General features: G+C 32.7%; 2 protein-coding genes across 9 annotated transcripts; both read right to left on the bottom strand.

Annotated features, from left to right (window-relative positions):
• Positions 1-409: 409 nt before the first annotated feature.
• Positions 410-7321, bottom strand: LOC112007077 (defensin-like protein 1). Of its 7 annotated transcripts, none has more exons than XR_010630642.1 (9): positions 6093-6296; positions 5806-5924; positions 5343-5552; positions 5110-5162; positions 4298-4417; positions 3535-3590; positions 2779-2934; positions 1278-1348; positions 410-770 (listed from the first exon to the last, which is right to left on the bottom strand). XR_010630642.1 is itself a non-coding variant. In XM_065777885.1 (6 exons), the coding sequence occupies exons 1-2, from the start codon at positions 7235-7237 to the stop codon at positions 6821-6823; spliced, it is 225 nt and encodes a 74-aa protein (XP_065633957.1). In that variant the 5' UTR covers positions 7238-7321; the 3' UTR covers positions 3535-3590; positions 5110-5162; positions 5343-5552; positions 5806-5924; positions 6093-6820. The 7 variants fall into 7 exon arrangements, 1 of the variants encoding a protein (XP_065633957.1); XR_010630643.1 differs by having other exon boundaries at positions 4375-4417; positions 6093-6287; XR_010630641.1 differs by lacking the exon at positions 4298-4417 and adding an exon at positions 3235-3303 and having other exon boundaries at positions 6093-6285.
• A 4814-nt stretch (positions 7322-12135) lies between these two features.
• Positions 12136-13027, bottom strand: LOC112007065 (defensin-like protein 1). 2 transcript variants are annotated; one of them, XM_065777884.1, is made up of 2 exons: positions 12805-13027; positions 12136-12529 (listed from the first exon to the last, which is right to left on the bottom strand). In XM_065777884.1, exons 1-2 carry the CDS (start codon positions 12857-12859, stop codon positions 12363-12365), a joined length of 222 nt encoding a protein of 73 aa, XP_065633956.1. In that variant the 5' UTR covers positions 12860-13027; the 3' UTR covers positions 12136-12362. The 2 variants fall into 2 exon arrangements, with proteins under 2 accessions (XP_065633956.1, XP_023895146.2); XM_024039378.2 differs by having other exon boundaries at positions 12136-12532; positions 12805-13013.
• Positions 13028-17961: the final 4934 nt, after the last annotated feature.

Below are 17961 nucleotides of genomic sequence, written 5' to 3'. Positions count from 1 at the left end.
TAGAACACATGCATATTTAGTGGAGGACCACAATCAAACGTTATTATGATCCTTAATAAATTTTGAAAAATTGCTCAAAGAAAGCTTCTAAATAAACCACTATAGGCAATATTTATCACAAAGATTGACACCTTCTAAATGTGTACATTCTACAAATTTCAAAAGTATGCATTCAATAGGTACTGTGCCATTAGAACTAAAATCAAATGTCATATCAAAGAACTTCAGCTTCATCTCAAAGCCATAAACCAAGCATAATTTAAGATATAGAAATTACAATGTAACTTTTTTGTAAATTAATCCAAGGACTTGTATACACATATTTTCTACATTAGATACTCCATTCATATACTTAGCTTAAATTTAGAAATACCCTTTCCCCGACTCATTGTAGGTAATTCGTAAAAGAGGAAAATTGAGTTATTTAACCAAATAAATTTAAGTGTCATAATGTATAACCATTGCCCTCGGCCTCATCAATAATAGATAGATAACCAAAACCAACCTAGCCCAAATACCCAAAATGGCATAAGTTTCATGAAAATGGCAATGACTCATTATATCATTTATCCTCAACTCCAAAAATTGCAAATGACTTCAATAAAACAAAAAGGAAGCACCAATTCACTTGAAGTTAAATAAGGACAGCACTAAGAGCTAAAAAAATCAAAAGAACATGTTGGACTTAGGAAGCACTAATTGGATATGCTGCTGATGATTCTCTTTCAATGTTTTATAGAGCATTAAGCTCCACCGCAGGAGATTTTCATCTGTATAGAAACAAAGGAAGACAGATTAAATGAGAATTAAAAATAAAATTGGAGGCCTTTCATTAAACATCTAGCAAATATAGTAATTTGTTCTTATTTGACATAATCCTTATGGAAAAATAAACAAAAGATACGGTTTATAGAGCCTAAGTATTATCTGCCAACTCAAATCCTATAGTCTAGGCCTGATGTGTCCACAGCAAAATGATCAAACATTTAGATGCTAACCAATCAAATGTCTTCACCTAAGCACATCCCATTTTCTGATAATTTGGTTCAATTGGTCTACATGTTAAAGGTCTTCATAAATTAAGGCAAAAATAAGAAAATCAAGTAGATCAATGGTATAATGAAATGAAAAAAAGTAAGATGTTTCAATGTTGGTTGAGCTAGAAATGATTCAACATATTTAATAAATATAAGACATATTTAACAAACTTTTAATACCAAGAAGCAGACACATTCTCATACGAAGAGATTATAAGTTAATACAGATTATGGGCTCACCTTCAAATAATGGGGAAACCATATAATTTGTTGCTACCCACGTAATGGAGACACCATTCTGAGTTAACCAACTAATGAACCACAATGAATAAAAGAATGAGAACATAGAATATTTGAGAATCAATAAAATTTAAAAGAAAATATTTGATTATAGAATTTTGAAATAGAAAGTGAGAGGAAAATAAATATAAAAAGGTTGGAGATGGTTACTACACTGCATATTTTCAAAAGAAAAGAAAAAAGAGAACAACTAACTTAGGAACCAAAAAAATACCATTTTATCAAAACATATCATTCACTAATCAGTAATATGTTGCATCAATACAACTTTCCATTAACATAACATTTATCCTTGGGGCGGGCAAGAGGTTGAGTTTGACATGGGTTTGAGGAGGAAAAGGGTCCTGGTCTTTTGGGTTTTGAGTCTATGTAGGTCATGATGAAGAATGCAAGAAGTGATGTGAACGGTACCAATTTTGTTTAAACCAACAGCTTGTTGTAGTAGTTTAAGGAGGTCATCTACCATATCCAAAGAAGTGTCATCCTTTACTGCGTCCTTTCCAAGCTGAAACTCTATTACTTTCTTTTCATTTTTTGTAAGGATGCCTGTCTTGTTTGTGCAAATTGTTGTGACTTGGCCCATTGTCTCAAAAGCAGATGGTTTTAGACTTAATATGTGATGTTTGGATTTGATTTCACCTGCCCCCATACCATGATAAATCTAAACGATTTATTCATTTATGAACAATGAATATGAACAAAAGTTCTCAAGGATGAAATCTAGAAGATATTACATAACATGTACATAGTTTTTTCATAGCTATGTGATGGTGTGCTTACTTATTGCAAATAGTATTGCCCCACAATTTTCAGATGAATAAGCAGCAGTCCTCCTAGGACTACTCGGGCATTTTCTATCCAAACATCAACCCAATTGTATGTAGTTGATGGTCTTTATGTTAGAAATATTTTTCTAATGGTAATGGTAACAACATTTTAGTTAAATAATGGAGAAACCATATAATTTGTTGCTACCCATGTAATGGAGACACCATTCTGAGTTAATTTTTTGTTTTTATTTTTGGGCAGTGAGTTTTTGTCATTTTAGCAGGACATAAATAGTATGTGAATATTGTGGTGATTCGTTTATAAAATTTCTGCCAAATTATCTTTAGCCCTCAATAGTTAAAAACAAATTATTCACCTGAAAAAGAAAAAAAATAAAAATAAACCACTTAATTTGTTTCCACGTGTCAATTAGAAATTGATACATCATACAGCCAACATCGGTATGAGCAACAATAAAGAAAACCAATGAATGCATGCTATTTATCTGCAAGAGCTTTCAACCAACTTTTCCCACATTTAATTGTTTCTAATCCCAAACAAAATACATAACAAACAAAAATAAATTATAAAGTCATCGAGTTAGAAATATAATTAATCAATTTTCTTTCATGAATTTATCAAACATGATGGATTTAGAATAAAATATACTTACTCCTAGGATCTTTGTAATGTGAATCCACCAAAGAATTTCGCCTCCATTGGAGTTTGATTGTGACCCAATCCATATAGATACATGGGTTTGCGCTATGATGGCACATGACATGGAAGAGCTCGATCTATTAGTTAGGCTTCTCCCTCACAGATTTTTCTACATGCCCAACGAAAGCAGATTATTTAATCAAATCAGTCTTAGGCTATCCAAACAGTATCAAATTTGACAGCTTTTCTTAATCACATCAGCATGTAACATATTTAAAACTAAACCACTCACCTAAAGACCAACTAATAGATATATATTATTCCATTTCAATATTCAAAAAGTTGCTCAAAACCATAACCATCAATAAATATAAGAGACACAAACTAAGATTACTGTGTCTATGGACAAAAATAAAAGACAAAATCATAAAATAGAGAATGAAAAAAAAAAAAAAAAAAAAGGACCAACCATGGATGGATTTTCCATTAAGATATTTTGACATCATAATGCTTCAAAATTGGTTAAGATTTCCATGACCTACAAATTCACATTTTACGGTACAACTTAAGAGGTCCAAACTTAATTAAGTAGATATTTATGTCCAAAAAAGAGATTAATTGATTTTAAGAAAGGAACAAAAACCAATTTGATGAAGCAAACCAACTCAAGTTCCAACTTCCAACCCAACCAAATCTTAATCAAAATTAAAATCAAATCAAATCTTTAAAAAAAAAAAAAGTGAGAGAGAGCTGAAACTTAATGACTTACATCAAGCAAAGCACTTAACTCTGAAGAGAAGCAAATAGTTTGTTTTGGGCTTTAATCTGTAGAAAGAAATAAAATTCCAGTTAATTACTACAGCTGTAACAAATATAAGAAAATAGCCTAAGGTTAATGACTTTCATCAAGCAAAGTAAACATATACATATGTGGCTGTATATGGAGAGCAGCAACATTATGAAAAAAGCAATTTGCAAATGAAACTAATACATATTGCTGCATAATGTGTCTCTCTAAGTGCAAGCTTTCTACTAAAGAAGGCTATATTGTTCCTCTCCCTAAGAATATGAGTCCACTTACATTGCACATTACAGATGATCTTCCTATTACAATAAAGTGGCTAAAAAGATATAGAACAAAAATAATGGTAAAAATAATCAAACATGCAGTGATGCTAGAGACTTTGGGCTTGGGTTGGAAGATGTTGGTTTTGATTGAATTTTGAGAAGGGAGAGACATGAAGAGGAAATAAATGGGTAATTATTTTTTTTACAAAGAAAAGGAAGAGGATGGATAGGAATAGCAGAAGCAAATATAACTTGACAAATATATTAATGGGTGAAAAGCAATGGATTTGCAGAATAGGAAGAGGCAGAATAGGAGGAGGTGAAAACTAAAAAGTGATGGGTTTGTGTAATTGAGGGAGATAGCTGTTTGAGTATGCTAAAGAATATGAAACTATTCTCACAAAATCTAATTATATATTATGATGTCCTTAAAATAAAATAAAATAAATTTCCAGCAAACATACAAAAAAATAAAATAATAGATGCAAGAAACTGTTGTTTGCAAGGGACTAAACAAAATGTTGTGGTGGGCATAAATTACAAAGCGATTTGTTGGGAATTTTCTTACATTCAAATCTCTATACCTGCAAATAAAAATACAGCTTAAATTAAAAAAAAAAAAAAAAAGTGGTGTTCCAATGAATCTTATGTAAGGTATGGACTTTTGAGCAAAGGGAACCATTCAAATTGAACATGATCTAAGATCTACCAACTAAAAGTGGATTTAATGATACACACTTTGCGGTTTTGAGTCCATCAAAGCAACAAACATACATGTATAAACATCACAACACAGGTAGCAATATAACAATCCAATGCACAAAGTAAATTTGAATGATCAAAACCCACTACGGATCCAACCCCATCAATCTATGATTCCAGTTTCTAATTCACCCATATTCCAATTCTATGCATCGAGTATTAAAATAATAATAACAATTATATGCAAACTTAGAACCAATAAAAAAATCAGCAGGCATTAAATGTAAATGTTTATACGATAATCAACCTAACAACATTTTCAACACACAAAAAAAGAAAAGAAAAAGAAAACAGATTATGAGAATATCAGAAACCTTAACAGATCATACCCAAACCTAAACCTAAATTAAAATAATTTCAATAACAATATATATACACATCGCAATCATTGTAGAAGTATAATTTATTGGAACCTGATAGTGGTCTTTAATAAGGTTTCAGTGAAAATTAATATTGATTGTGGTATTTGCACTGTGCGTTTGTTTTATGATTTTTTGGGAAAAGAAACCAGTACCTTGATTTGATGAAATTAGAGACTCTAGATTGTGGAAAGATTCCACTTCATCTCTGGAAAGAAAGAAATTGAATGATTTCATTCCAAAATAGACGAATTGAAAAAAATATATTACGAAAAAATTAAAAAAAGAATAGTCACATATTAAAACTTGATTTCCTTAGCCCTAATTTTTGAATCCAAATCTAGAACCAAATTGAAAAAATTGGAAGCATATAACAGATCTAATTTACCTAAAAAAAATCAGAGAAAGAATAGAACCCATCGGAGGCGTTGTTTGTGGGTAGAGGGGACTTTTACTCTGATCTTAGTGAGAGAAACATTGAGGCGTTCTGTCAAAAATAGAGAGGCCTTCTCTTCTTTCTTCGTGTCCCAGGATTGCCTCTCTCTTTTTCTATTTCTTTCTCCGTGTCTTCATCGCCTCTCTCTTTTTCTGTTTCTTTCTGCATGTACCCATATAAAATTATATACATGCCAAGCCATAGTATCCGAAAATTGAATGAATATATCACATATATCAATCACAGCACACAGTTTTTTCGATAAATAATTCTAAAACAAAACTATGCAGGAAAATTACTGCAGTAATTTGAAGAATCAATATTCTAGGGTTCTGCATTCTTGTTCATGCCGTAAGAATCAATTTTCACAACAAAGCACCAAAAGAAGAAGAATGAACACAGAATTGATGCGTACCTTTAGTCCGAATAGTGCCGATCTCTAACTCCGTATTTCAGAACCTCTCTGACGTTTGATCGTATTTAGGTTTGACGGATGCCGATTGTGATGGTCTAAGTCCAGCAGGATATGGCGGCCTAAAGAGAAGAGATCGCTAGGGTTTTAATCGCAAAACAGATCTACAATATTCCGCAAATTCACGGAAACAGGGGAAACTTATCCCGAAATCTCATAGAAGTTTAAAAACCGAATCCAAACAACAAAAACTCATGGAGAGAAAGAGAGGGAGAGAGCGACAAATGTACCTGTAAAACTCAAAAGGGATGACGATGGCCGGTTAAACGAATCTCCAGGGTGGCGCAAGTTTTTTTTTTTTTTTTTTTTTTCCTCCTTGAAGAGTTTGATGTGAAGAGACCGATAAGTTTTTTTTTTCTACTTCCTTTTTTTTTTTGTCGCAGTATTGCTGGGGTTTTTTTAAGAGAGAGAAATTGGTAATAAGAATCTGATGAGAAGATGCTAGGGTTCTTTTAGTTGTGACGTTTTTTTTTTTTTTTTTTAATATATACACCATCACTGTTAAACGGTATTACTCTTGCAAATCAACATGAAGTATTGCTTTTTAAAGTTACGTCACTTTTCTGATTTGTTAACGCGGCCTTAATTGTAGGCACTCGCTTTCTCTCAGCTTCGTCTATTATATAGATATAGATAATATAATATGATATAGATTATATAGATAAACGTGTTTCGAACAGCTTATTTTTATTGATTTATTTTATTTAAAATAAAGTTAAATAAAAGTAACAATTCTATTTTTAAAAAAAATTTAAAAAGGAAAATTAATGAGAAAAAAGAAATTGTGAGTAATAAAGCAAACACAGGTTTGAAATAAATTGTAAGTGCTATTACCTTGAGCATGCAAATCATCACTGGATGATACTTTATTCAACAGATTGAAAAGCTAATTAAAAGCTATTATTGGTGACTACAATATCAGATGCTTGTGCAGATCTCGTTTAATCAGTTGCACCGATTAACAATTTCTAGTGCAGAAACAACGGCGACGGAATCCTCTGCATTTGCCACCAGGGAAACCTTCATTCCTGCATACCATAGCACAGTTGTGGTGACTGAAGCATGCACCATGGAACCTGTGGCTCTTTGACTCGCAAAGTCTTGCCTCTGTTGGCACCACCATCTCTTCTTATATCATAAACCCATACACACACAAACCACGTTTTAGTATCACTAAAATGTAATTTAAATATTTATTTATTAAATTATTGAATTCCACCAATCGCATTCTTTACTATATTAATTTGCAAATTAATTATGGTAAAATTTGTTATAGGTTTTACCATTTTCCATAAAATAAAGGGCTAAAGAGAGTCATACGAGAAGCCAAGAGAATGAAAAGCAACATGAAAGGCCCAAGTGACTTCCTCTCCATAATATTTCTTCTTCTTGTTCGTCTTGAGTCTAACTCCTCTACTTAAAATAATTCTATAACCACAGTACAATTGAAGAACAGGTGTATTATGGGGTTGTGCATGTGCATGCCCTGCCATTTATATAGTAGAATTCAGAACGACACGTACTGTTCTTCGTGTCAGAAAGCCAGATAGAGAGTGAGGTGACGGTGCATATGCTACAAATTAAAAGCTGGGTAATAAAGATAGCATCGATCACGTGAATTCAACTAGCAAGGGCATTGTTGTCAAAACATAATTCCGTCACGAGGACTGATTTGGTGGTGCCATGGTTTGGCGTTTGTGAGTTGGTTTTGTTTTGTAAGCAATGCACAATCTTTTATTTATTTACTTATTTTGTTTTACCTTTACACCTGTTTAAATAAAATTCTGTTACCCAAAATTTCAAACAATCTAAAATAAATATTTATCACCAAAATCATATCTCTAAAGTAGCATGATAAGATGTCCTCCAATTTCACACACACATAGTTATTTACTATAAAATTCACTTCTCTCTCATTTTTAAATTAGAAAAAAAAAAAAAATTCACTTCTCACCTACGAATTCTATAGCTTCAAAAAGATGATGACAAGTCCAATTTGTGGTACAGAGTGCATTAGAGGAGTTGATTTATTTGGCATCTTTCAGAAAAATTAGAAAAACTCAGGGCCTATTTGATAATGTTATTCTAGTAAAGTTGTTTATACTTTTTAAAAATATATGCAAATGAAAAAATGTGTAAAAATACGTGTAATGTTATTTAAACATTGAAAACTGTTGTTTAAACAACAGTAACAAACGGACTCTCAATGTCCAAGGTTACTACTCATTACAAAATGTGTATTAATTTGCTGCGTGTGCGGTGTGTGATATGCGATGCGTGCACGCACGCACAAACATATATATATATATATATATACACACATATACACACACACATATACTTACTTTAGTCACAATATTGTTTATCGGGTTGCATTTTCTTCTGCTGTTCCTTCTTAGTTGAAATGCGTTACATAAAAATTTACTGAAATTCATTTACTGTTCTAACAATGTTTATATATTAGGCATACCTTGTATTTTTTGGGACATCTTTTAATGATTCATTGGACTGCTTTTCATGTCATATCATGATTATGTAGTTGAATTCTATATGTGTTTTTTTTTTTGGGGGGGTGGGTGAATAGGGTTTATTTATGTTGTTCCCTTTTCCCTATTCTTTTTAATCTTTATTTTGAATATTAGATGTTATATCTCTACCCATTGATGTAACACAAACAATAGAATTGTGTATCTATTTGTAACTATTTTTTCACCAAATACTTTATTTAAGGAATCAATAAAATATTTGACTACCTTTAGTTATATTCATCATTATTGTTATTATTATTTTTATAAATGAGGAGTATTATTTAATTATATATAATGTCAAACAATAGCAGGCATTACAGCCTTTACATTACACATTCTAGTAGTTCCTATATGTTCCATATCCCATACAAAAGTCATATATACAAAAGTGGAACAGGTATCATAGGTTTCCAAAAGACACTGTTGCTGATTTCCCCTCCTTGCTAGAGCATCCGTGCAGCCATATTAGTTTCACGGAATATGTGATACACCTGGACAATCCAGTTGCACTCCATAAGGTTCCTGCAATCACATAATATTGGGTTAATAAGTAGTAGGATATTGTTATTATTAGTCAACCAGGAAAGAACTGTCATAGAATCTATTTTAAGATGAATAAATCTGAAACCCAAGTTCCATGCCAGAAGGAGTCCCTCACGAACTACACCCAGCTTAGCTATATTATTGGAAGTAATACCCATATGTAGTGAAAAACTTGAAATCCAATCTCTTAAGCTATTGTGAAACAAATCGCTTGCACCAACTAAACCAGGATTACCTAATGAGCTACCATCAGTGTTTAATTTTATAAAAGGTTCTGGCAGAGCATTCCATTTATTAATCCTAGGAATTCTAATTTTAATATTCTTTGCTGGGCATACCAAAAAGAAGAATTTAGTAGCACACTAAACCACTTTGTGTATAATATGATTTTGAGAACTAGATTGATTTTTAAAGATACATTCATTCCTTGCTAGCCATAAGTGCCAACATAGGAAGGTAAACTAAATTTTAAGTTAATTGATAGTGGAAGATAATAGAATCTGATGTAGCGTTGGTATGTAGCCAGTTTTGAAGTGAAAGGTGAAAAAAGGATAGTGGTAAAATACTTGGAGAATGATACCATATCCTCTTAACCCAAGGACAATCTCTTAAAATATGAATAGTAGTTTCAGGATTGTTACACCTAGGACAGCAGCTATTTATTTTCGAGAGAGAAAATGAAGATATAGACGGGTAGGCAAATGGTTTAGTATAGATTTCCAAATAAAAAATTAATTTTTTTTGGGAAATTGTAGTTTCCAAATCCAATTCCAATAGGTTTTTACAGAAGGAACATTAGCTTGTTGGTATAAAAATTTTGGTGTAGATCGGACCGAACAAACACTGTTATTCAGAGGCCATATAAAGGTATCCGATAACCTAGCCAGTTGGGCTATAGGAATGCCTTGTATAAGTTGTTCAATATGTGTTGGGATGTAAAATTGTAAATTTTCTAACGTCCAAATATTATTATCTCGTAAGAAACTAACTAACCTCAGTACTTCATTGGGCAAAAAAGGGCCATGAATATAACTTTGTAGCGGCCTTCCAGGTATCCAATGATCCTCCCAAACACGAATGTTCTGTTCGTCCTCTAATACCCAATTCATACCTCGATGAAGCCATCTTTCCTACTAGTAATGCTTTCCAAATATGAGATGCTCTAGGGTTTATGCCACTATCATATAGATTTTTATGGGGAAAATATTTGGCTTTTAAGACTTGAGCCCATAGCATGGATGACTTTTGCTGAAGCCTCCAGACCTGATTCATAAGCAAAGCCACATTCATATGATGTGCAGTTTTTAGACCCAGCCCTCTCGCATCTTTAGGAGTAGTGATAGTTTCCCAACTCACCGTATGGCAATGTCTGTGGTTGGTGGTATCTCCCCATAGAAATTTGCAATTTAATTTATCCAGTTGCTGACTAGTAGTTTTTTTTTTTTTTTTTTTTTTTTTTTTTTTTTTTTTTTTTTGCGGGAGAAGGGTGGTTTGCATGGCATGAATAGGGATAGATGCTGAGGTGGAATTGATTAAAGTAACCTAGCCCACAACAGAAAGGTATTAAGTTTGCAAGCCTTCGATCTTTTTATGTGTATTATCCACTATATATTGATAAGCAGATGCCTTTCGACGGGTAGTGAAGATAGGAGTTCCTAAATAAGTTCCAAGTTGAGTCATAGTAGGGATGTCAAAGATGCCAGCAATCAGTTCTTTTGTTTGCCTAGATGTGTTTGGTGAAAACCAAAGACATGATTTTTGTGTGCTAATAATTTGTCCAAAACACTTACAACATATTTGGAGAATGTTTTTAAGATTCTGGCACTCCATTATTTTTGCTTTCGAGAAAAGAAAGATATCATCAGCAAAGAAAAGATGAGAAATTTAATTTGATCCCTAAATGTAACAGGATGAATAGGCCTGTCTCAAACTGCCTCTTTTAGAAGGAAGGATAACCTTTCCAAACATAGAATAAATAAGTATGGGGATAAAGGATCTCCCTGACGTACCCCGTAGATGGAATAATAGGTGATAAAGATGTACCATTCCACATAATATTAAAACGAGTTGAGAAAATCATATTCATAATAACATGAATCAGTTTAGGGGTAATTTGGAAGAATTCAAGCATTTTCTGAACAAACAATCATTCAAGACGGTCATATGCTTTTTCAAGATTTTGATTCATTGATAATATCGTTAAAAAGCTACAGTTGGCCTTTATTCTAGCACTATAAGGGGCATAGACTACACTTACAAAAAAAATGAAAAGAAAATAGATTTGGGTTACATTTTGATCATTTCATGGCTTCTATTTTTCTAAGTGGGTTCTCTTTGAAAGTGTTTTTATTTTTTATTTTTTGTGTGGTGAAGCTTCATGAATATCTAGCTAAGTTGATCCCAGAAGAGGTGATTACATCAGCTATCTACACTTTCATTAATTATTAAGATAATTTACCTTTAAACTCCATTGCTAGTATAGCATATTTTACGTAAAACTCTATTACAAAAGTTTTAAGAAATTTACCAAAATTTCTAGTAACTTAAAAGATCATAATTTTATATTTAATATAGTAAAATGACTGAATATATATATATATATATATATATGTATGTATGTATTACAAGTCGTAAATTAATGTGTTATTTTCATTTGACTTAAAAATTATTAAATAGTTAATTTACTTTACATATATCTATTAAAGTTTCAAGTGACTTACTAACTCTTAATATAAATTCGATTTATTTACATGTAATTTAAGTTGTGTATTGCATGAGCATAATATTATGAATATAAAGACCATTTACACGGGGTTTGGGCCACATTTAAAAACGCGGCCTAAAAAAACGCGGCCATAGGCCAAATGGGCCTATGGCCAAGTTTTTTGGACCTAAGGCCGTGTTTTTCAAACGTGGCCTAAGGCCTTTTTTTTGTAGTGAATTATAAACGTGCAGATTTTGTCATATTATTTAGAATTTTAAATGAGATAACACTTTTTATACGGTCAAATTCAATAAATAAAATATTGGACAATGAAATAAACAATCTCAGTTTCCAAAGTGAGTCCTTATTATAAAATTTGAATGATTACTTATCTATATATATATATATGTGTATATGTGGTATGGTTAAACAACATGGTCATGCTATGGAGAGAATCTCTTATGATATATAAATTGACAATAATAAGAAGCAAATAGATGTTTAAAATAAAATGATTGCTATTTCCTTGAGCATGCAAGTCATGACTGGATGACACTTTACTCAACCGAAAAACTATAAGCAATATGGGGGAGAACAATTTATTTGCACATCACCACCACAAACTCTAGAGCTGCAACTAAAAATAACTATTATTCGTCACTACAATCAAAAGCTGATGCAATTATATATGCTGCAAACATATCGTTTCATTGCACTTGCACCGATTAACAAAGTTTAGTGCAGAAACAGCGGTGACGGAATCCTCTGCATCTACCACCAGAGAAACCTTCATTCCTGCACACCAGAGCACAGTTGTGGTTACTCATGCATGCACCCTTGAACTTATGGCTCTGTGACTCGCAAACTCTTGCCTCAGTCGGCACCACCATCACTTCTAATATCATAAAACCCACACACAAAAACCACATTTTAGTATTATTATAAGTGATCCAAGAAATCAAATTTGGAAAAGAAATAAAATAAGAGCGAATGTGTCACCTATATCATAAAAAAATAAAAAAATAAATAAAAAAGAAAAAAGAAAAAGAAAAAGTCTACCGACCACATTTAATTATATATCGGTTAGTAAATACATATTTCAAAGTAAAATTTCTAATAGCTAGGTTTAATATTTTCCATAAGATGATGAACGAAAGAGAGTCTTACGAGAAGCCAAGACAATGAATAGCAGCATGAAAAGCCCAAGTGACTTCCTCTCCATGATGTTCTTATTTTTCTTTTAGCCTAACTCCTACTGAAATTAATTCTAAAACAACTACAGAATTGAAGCACAAGCGGTTTTGGGAGTTGTGTCCTACCATTTATATAGCAGAATTCATAACGACGCGTACTGTTCTTCGTGTCAGCGAGGCAGAGAAAGAGTGTGGTGAGTGGTGGCGGTGCATATATATATATATATATATATGCTCTGTTATGTAAAATAGAGATTGGCATCGATCACGAGGTGCATGCATGGCTGTCACCGTCACGAGGACTGACTTTTTTTATTTTTATTTTTGACCCAACTCACGAGGACTGACTTGACGGTGCCATGGTTTGGCTTTTGTGAGGTGGTATTGTAAGAGTATTTTTATTAGGAGTTAGAGTTAGGGTTTTATTACAACATTTCATTTATCAGATATTTTATACTACAATTCTATATATTAAAATAATATTTTCTACACATTAAAATAATATATTAAATTCCTCCTCCATCATCATCGTCATCATCAACCACCACGGCAGCAGCAGCAACAACAACAACAACAACTACAACCACAACCAGAAAACAGATCAGAATAGAACAGATCACTAGGAAAAAAAAAAAAAACCACCACCGAGATCAGAACAGAGATCGACACCACCACCGCAACAACAATAACAACAACTACTACTACTACTACAACAACCACAACTAGAAATCGAACAGAACAGATCACCAGAAAAAAGAAAAAAAAGAAAAAAAAACCACCACCGAGATTAGAACAGAGATTCGCCATCACCAACGATTCACCCACCACCATTCGATTCGCCCACCGCCATAACCCATAATCGATTCGCCCACCACCAGCCGATTCGCCCACCGCCATAACCCACAATCAACCCATGAAACTCAACCCACCCACCGCCATAACCCACAACTCGAACCCACCCACCACCGATCTACCCATCCGAACCCACCCGTCAAACCACAACCAAAAAAAGTGAACGGAAAAAAGAAAAAAGGAAAAAAAAAAAAAAAAAAAAGAACCCGAAGCAAGAAGAGTGGTCATTGGTCGGCGACGTCGAGTGGTGTGATCGGCGGCGTTGAGTGGTGGCCATTGGTCTTCGGTGTGCTGTGGAAGACGAAGAGAGAAGATAGAGATGAGAGAGAAGACAGAGATGAGACGGAGAGAGTGATATGATACTGTGATGAGGAGAGAGAAAACATAATAAAATAAATATATATTATGCCACATTTGTCCGTACAGTGCCAAAATTGTGATGGCACTGTAGCATATTGCAAAAATTTAGAACATTTAACACATCTGATAAATGAGTGTTTTTAGATTTGGTGTGCCAAATGTGCCAAATATTTGGCATTTGGCACATTGGCATATTGGCAATCTGATACGGATGCTCTTATATAAACATGCCATTTTAATACATTCAAAATTTTACTTTATTATTTAATATATACCATTTTTAAATTTACCATTTATTATATCTTCTTTTTTCAATTCTATACATTAAAATATTAAAAAAAATCATCAATATAAAAAAATACAAAATAGAAACCCACCATCATACGCAAACACAAGCACAAAATTGTATCAAACTCACAACCATACACAAGTACAGGCCGACATCACCACCCAAATACAACCTGCCACCACCACCCAATACTACTTCAAAAAAACAATCCCCAAAATCAACACAAAACTCTAACAAAAATAAATAAAGAGATGAATCAACTCCATTTATAAAACCCAAATCACTTGGAATCAACCCAACTCTACCACCATCACCCACAATCACATGGAATCCACAACCAAAAAAAAAAAAAAAAAAAAAAAAGCCCAAACCCACCACTATACACAAGCATAGCCCGCCACCACCACCCACAGCCACAGGTACAACCTGCCACCACCAACAACAATCCACCCACCACCACCCAATACTACTTAATAAAAAAAATCATCAAAATCAACAAAAACTCTAAAAAAAAAAAAAAAAAAATTGAAGAGATGAATCAACTCCATTTATACAACCCAAATCACATGGAATCAACCCAACTCCACCACCACCCACAATCACATGGAATCCACAACTAGGGGGAAAAAAAAAGACATAGAGGTGTAGAGTGACAGAAAAAAGAAAAAAAAAAGGAAAAACAGAGAAAAAAAAAAGAAAAGAAAAGAAGGGAGAGGTGAAGATTCTGGAGATTGGAGAAGAAAGAAGAATAAGAAAGGAAGAGAGTTGACAGAGAAGAAGGGAGTGGCGGAGAAAGAGAGAAGAAAAAGAAGAGAGAGAAGAAAGCATACATTTTTAGACCTCTTAAAACACAAGTAGTTTAACTTAGTTATTTAGCCAAGTGATTACTTAGATAAATTATTCATATTTAGGTTAACACATTCAAATCATATCATGTAAATAATGCGAAAAAGTAAATAAACAACATATGATAACCCTGAAAAACCAAAATGATAAAAAATCTGGAGAGGATTTAACTTAACTATCCAAAAGGTAAAACAGATCCACTATGAAAGAATTAAATTTTTACAGTAAGACTTAACCACTAACATCCTATTGCTACATTGTGTAGAAAACTTACTACCATGACCACGTGACAGTTCCGAGTCTACGGACTACTTCTTTCCTTGATCTACTGTAACCACAAGTACTCCAACTTGTGACTTTAGGACTCCTAAAGTTACAAGTGTGTATGAAGGTAAACACTCCTAGATCTCACAAGAGATACAACACACAGCATATCAACAACCTCAAAAACGTGGCTAGGGTTTTTCTTTTATACTTGGAGTAAAATATAAAACCCTACACTCAAACTAGGCTTGGGCTGACTTGGAAATTCTACAGAAAAAATAATTTGCATGAGGTTCGATTGATCAAGCCTAATTTTTGATTGATCAGCCTTGCAGATTTGGACAAATAAATCCTCCAATCACTCAATTCCAACTTCACAAATAAACACACTATGAGCAACCTAAATCTAGATTCTAAGTTTTGATCATGGTTTGCCAATACATTACACATTGAAGTTCTAAAACATTTAGTTCCTAAAGTCTTAAAACCTAACAAACTCTCCCTTTGGTAATCTGTGACAAAACACATACAAAATTGAAATGCTCAAAGTTACAAACAACCCTTTAAAAAAAAAAATTAACATGCCCAAAATAATTCAACCTAACTACTATCTATCAGTTGCCAGTATAGACAGCAGCAAGACCGATAAACCTGCAAAAAACAACCATAAATGCATGTGTGGAAAATACAAGTAAAAACAAAAGAAAATTCTTGGTTTCACAAAACAAAAAATAAAAAAACATATATCATGAATAATCTCATAATATAAATCAATAACCATTGTATCACATGTGAAACAGAAACAATAAAAGAAACATAAAACATAGTGTCTCCCCCTAACATATACAACTCATAAAAAATATATCATCACCGAAACAAATACTATCATCACCAAAACAAATACACATCATGAAGCTCCCAGATACAATATATACAAAAAAAAAAAAAAAAAAAAAAAAACTCCCTCTATCTCTATGCATAAACCAATATGTACTCCCCCTTTTTGTGACGAATTGCTAAAGGGCAATCAGGACTCATCATCAAAAGGAGGTAGTGGAGAAGACCGTCGAGCACCACCCAAATCAGCATGCAAAGCTTAAAGCTTCGTGAGCATTGTAAGGTTGAATTTAATCAACCATTGTATTGGCTTTATTCCGTGCCAAATTTGCTTGTAATTTACAATTAGTAACCTTGTATTTAGGTGGGAAAATATAAGGTAGTGAGTGAGAGAGTGTGAAGAAATGCTCAAGATTTGCAAAATGCAGAGATTCGTAGCTGGATTCGCGAGTGACTTGCGACTGGCAAGCCGCCAAATGCAACACATGAGTGAAGCGTACGAGAAGATGAACAGTCGCATGTGTTGGAGCACTACAGGACAAAAAGTCCAACTTGACCGTTCTGTTATCTCGCGGCTTGAACTCGTGACTTAGTCAAGTCGCGAGGCCAAGCCACAGACCACCTTGTTTGGGAAAAACTGACTCTTCGCATTCCTTTCTTATCCAAGTATGAATACCCCTTAAATCCAGTGGCGGCTCCAGGATTTTTTTCTAAGGGGTCATTAATGTCTTAAGCTAGGATTTTGTTGTGGATGAGTAAAAAATAAAATGATATTATATATATATATATATAAAGTTTTCATATAACATGCAATAATCTAACACAATATTCTAAGTAGTATACAATGCAATATACTATACAATAGTCTAAAAAAATTATTAATAGTTTAAAGATCTGTATGTAAGACAACACAATTAAATGCATAAATAAATATAATTAAATAAATAATCATAAAATTTGTCAAATTAATAATAATTCATTATAATCGTATGCAATACCAATTAAATAAAAATATATGATAAAGAAGAATAGTAACACATACAAGAGTAGGTATGGGAGTAAACGTGAAACTAAGGAAAAAAAAAATAGTAACTAATATAAGATTTTGTTTTTGAAGTGTATGGATTTTTAACCAGACAAGTGGTCATTCTCTTGGAATTGGAGTAAGTACTAAAGATGTTTTGGACTCAAAAAACTCTAGAACACTTATCAAACTACTTGATTAGATAGAAAGAAAATATAGAAATGAAAAAGGAGAATGAGAAAAGAATCATATCTTTAATTACAGAATAGTTGGTATGATGTAATTTTTTGCCAATGAAGAAGAAAAGTGCAAGAAAAAACAGTTTTATTTTACATCAAAGGTAAAGTAAGCTAGAGTAGAAAAGTTTAAGAAAAAACAGTTTTATTTCCATCAAAGGCAAAGTAAGCTAGATTTCGGAGAGAAAGTTTATTTATTAACAAATGAGCAATTTTAATAATAATGCTATTGACACAACATTTATGCAATAAAATCTAGGTGTTAAGTTGTTAAAGGTATGTAAAAAAGTGACATCAATTATGGGTTCAAATAAAAAGCAATTACAACTTGTCACTTAGCCTTTATTGTAAAAGTATTATGAAAATAGCACTAAAATGATCATATTTCAAGTTTATTTCAATTGGGTTTAAACAAATTAGACT

The sequence above is a fragment of the Quercus suber genome, unplaced genomic scaffold, assembly GCF_002906115.3.
Source record: "Quercus suber isolate HL8 unplaced genomic scaffold, Cork oak 2.0 scaffold_168, whole genome shotgun sequence".
Classification (NCBI taxonomy): Eukaryota; Viridiplantae; Streptophyta; class Magnoliopsida; order Fagales; family Fagaceae; genus Quercus; species Quercus suber.
This window is presented reverse-complemented; position numbering and strand designations above follow the sequence as displayed.

Coding starts and splice junctions, on each gene's coding strand:
- LOC112007077 (XM_065777885.1), bottom strand. CDS start 7,237: ATGGAGAGGAAGTCACTTGGGCCTTTCATGTTGCTTTTCATTCTCTTG. Junction 6,991..7,182: donor TTTCATTCTCTTGGCTTCTC/GTATGACTCTCT, acceptor TTATGATATAAG/AAGAGATGGTGGTGCCAACA.
- LOC112007065 (XM_024039378.2), bottom strand. CDS start 12,859: ATGGAGAGGAAGTCACTTGGGCTTTTCATGCTGCTATTCATTGTCTTG. Junction 12,533..12,804: donor ATTCATTGTCTTGGCTTCTC/GTAAGACTCTCT, acceptor TTATGATATTAG/AAGTGATGGTGGTGCCGACT.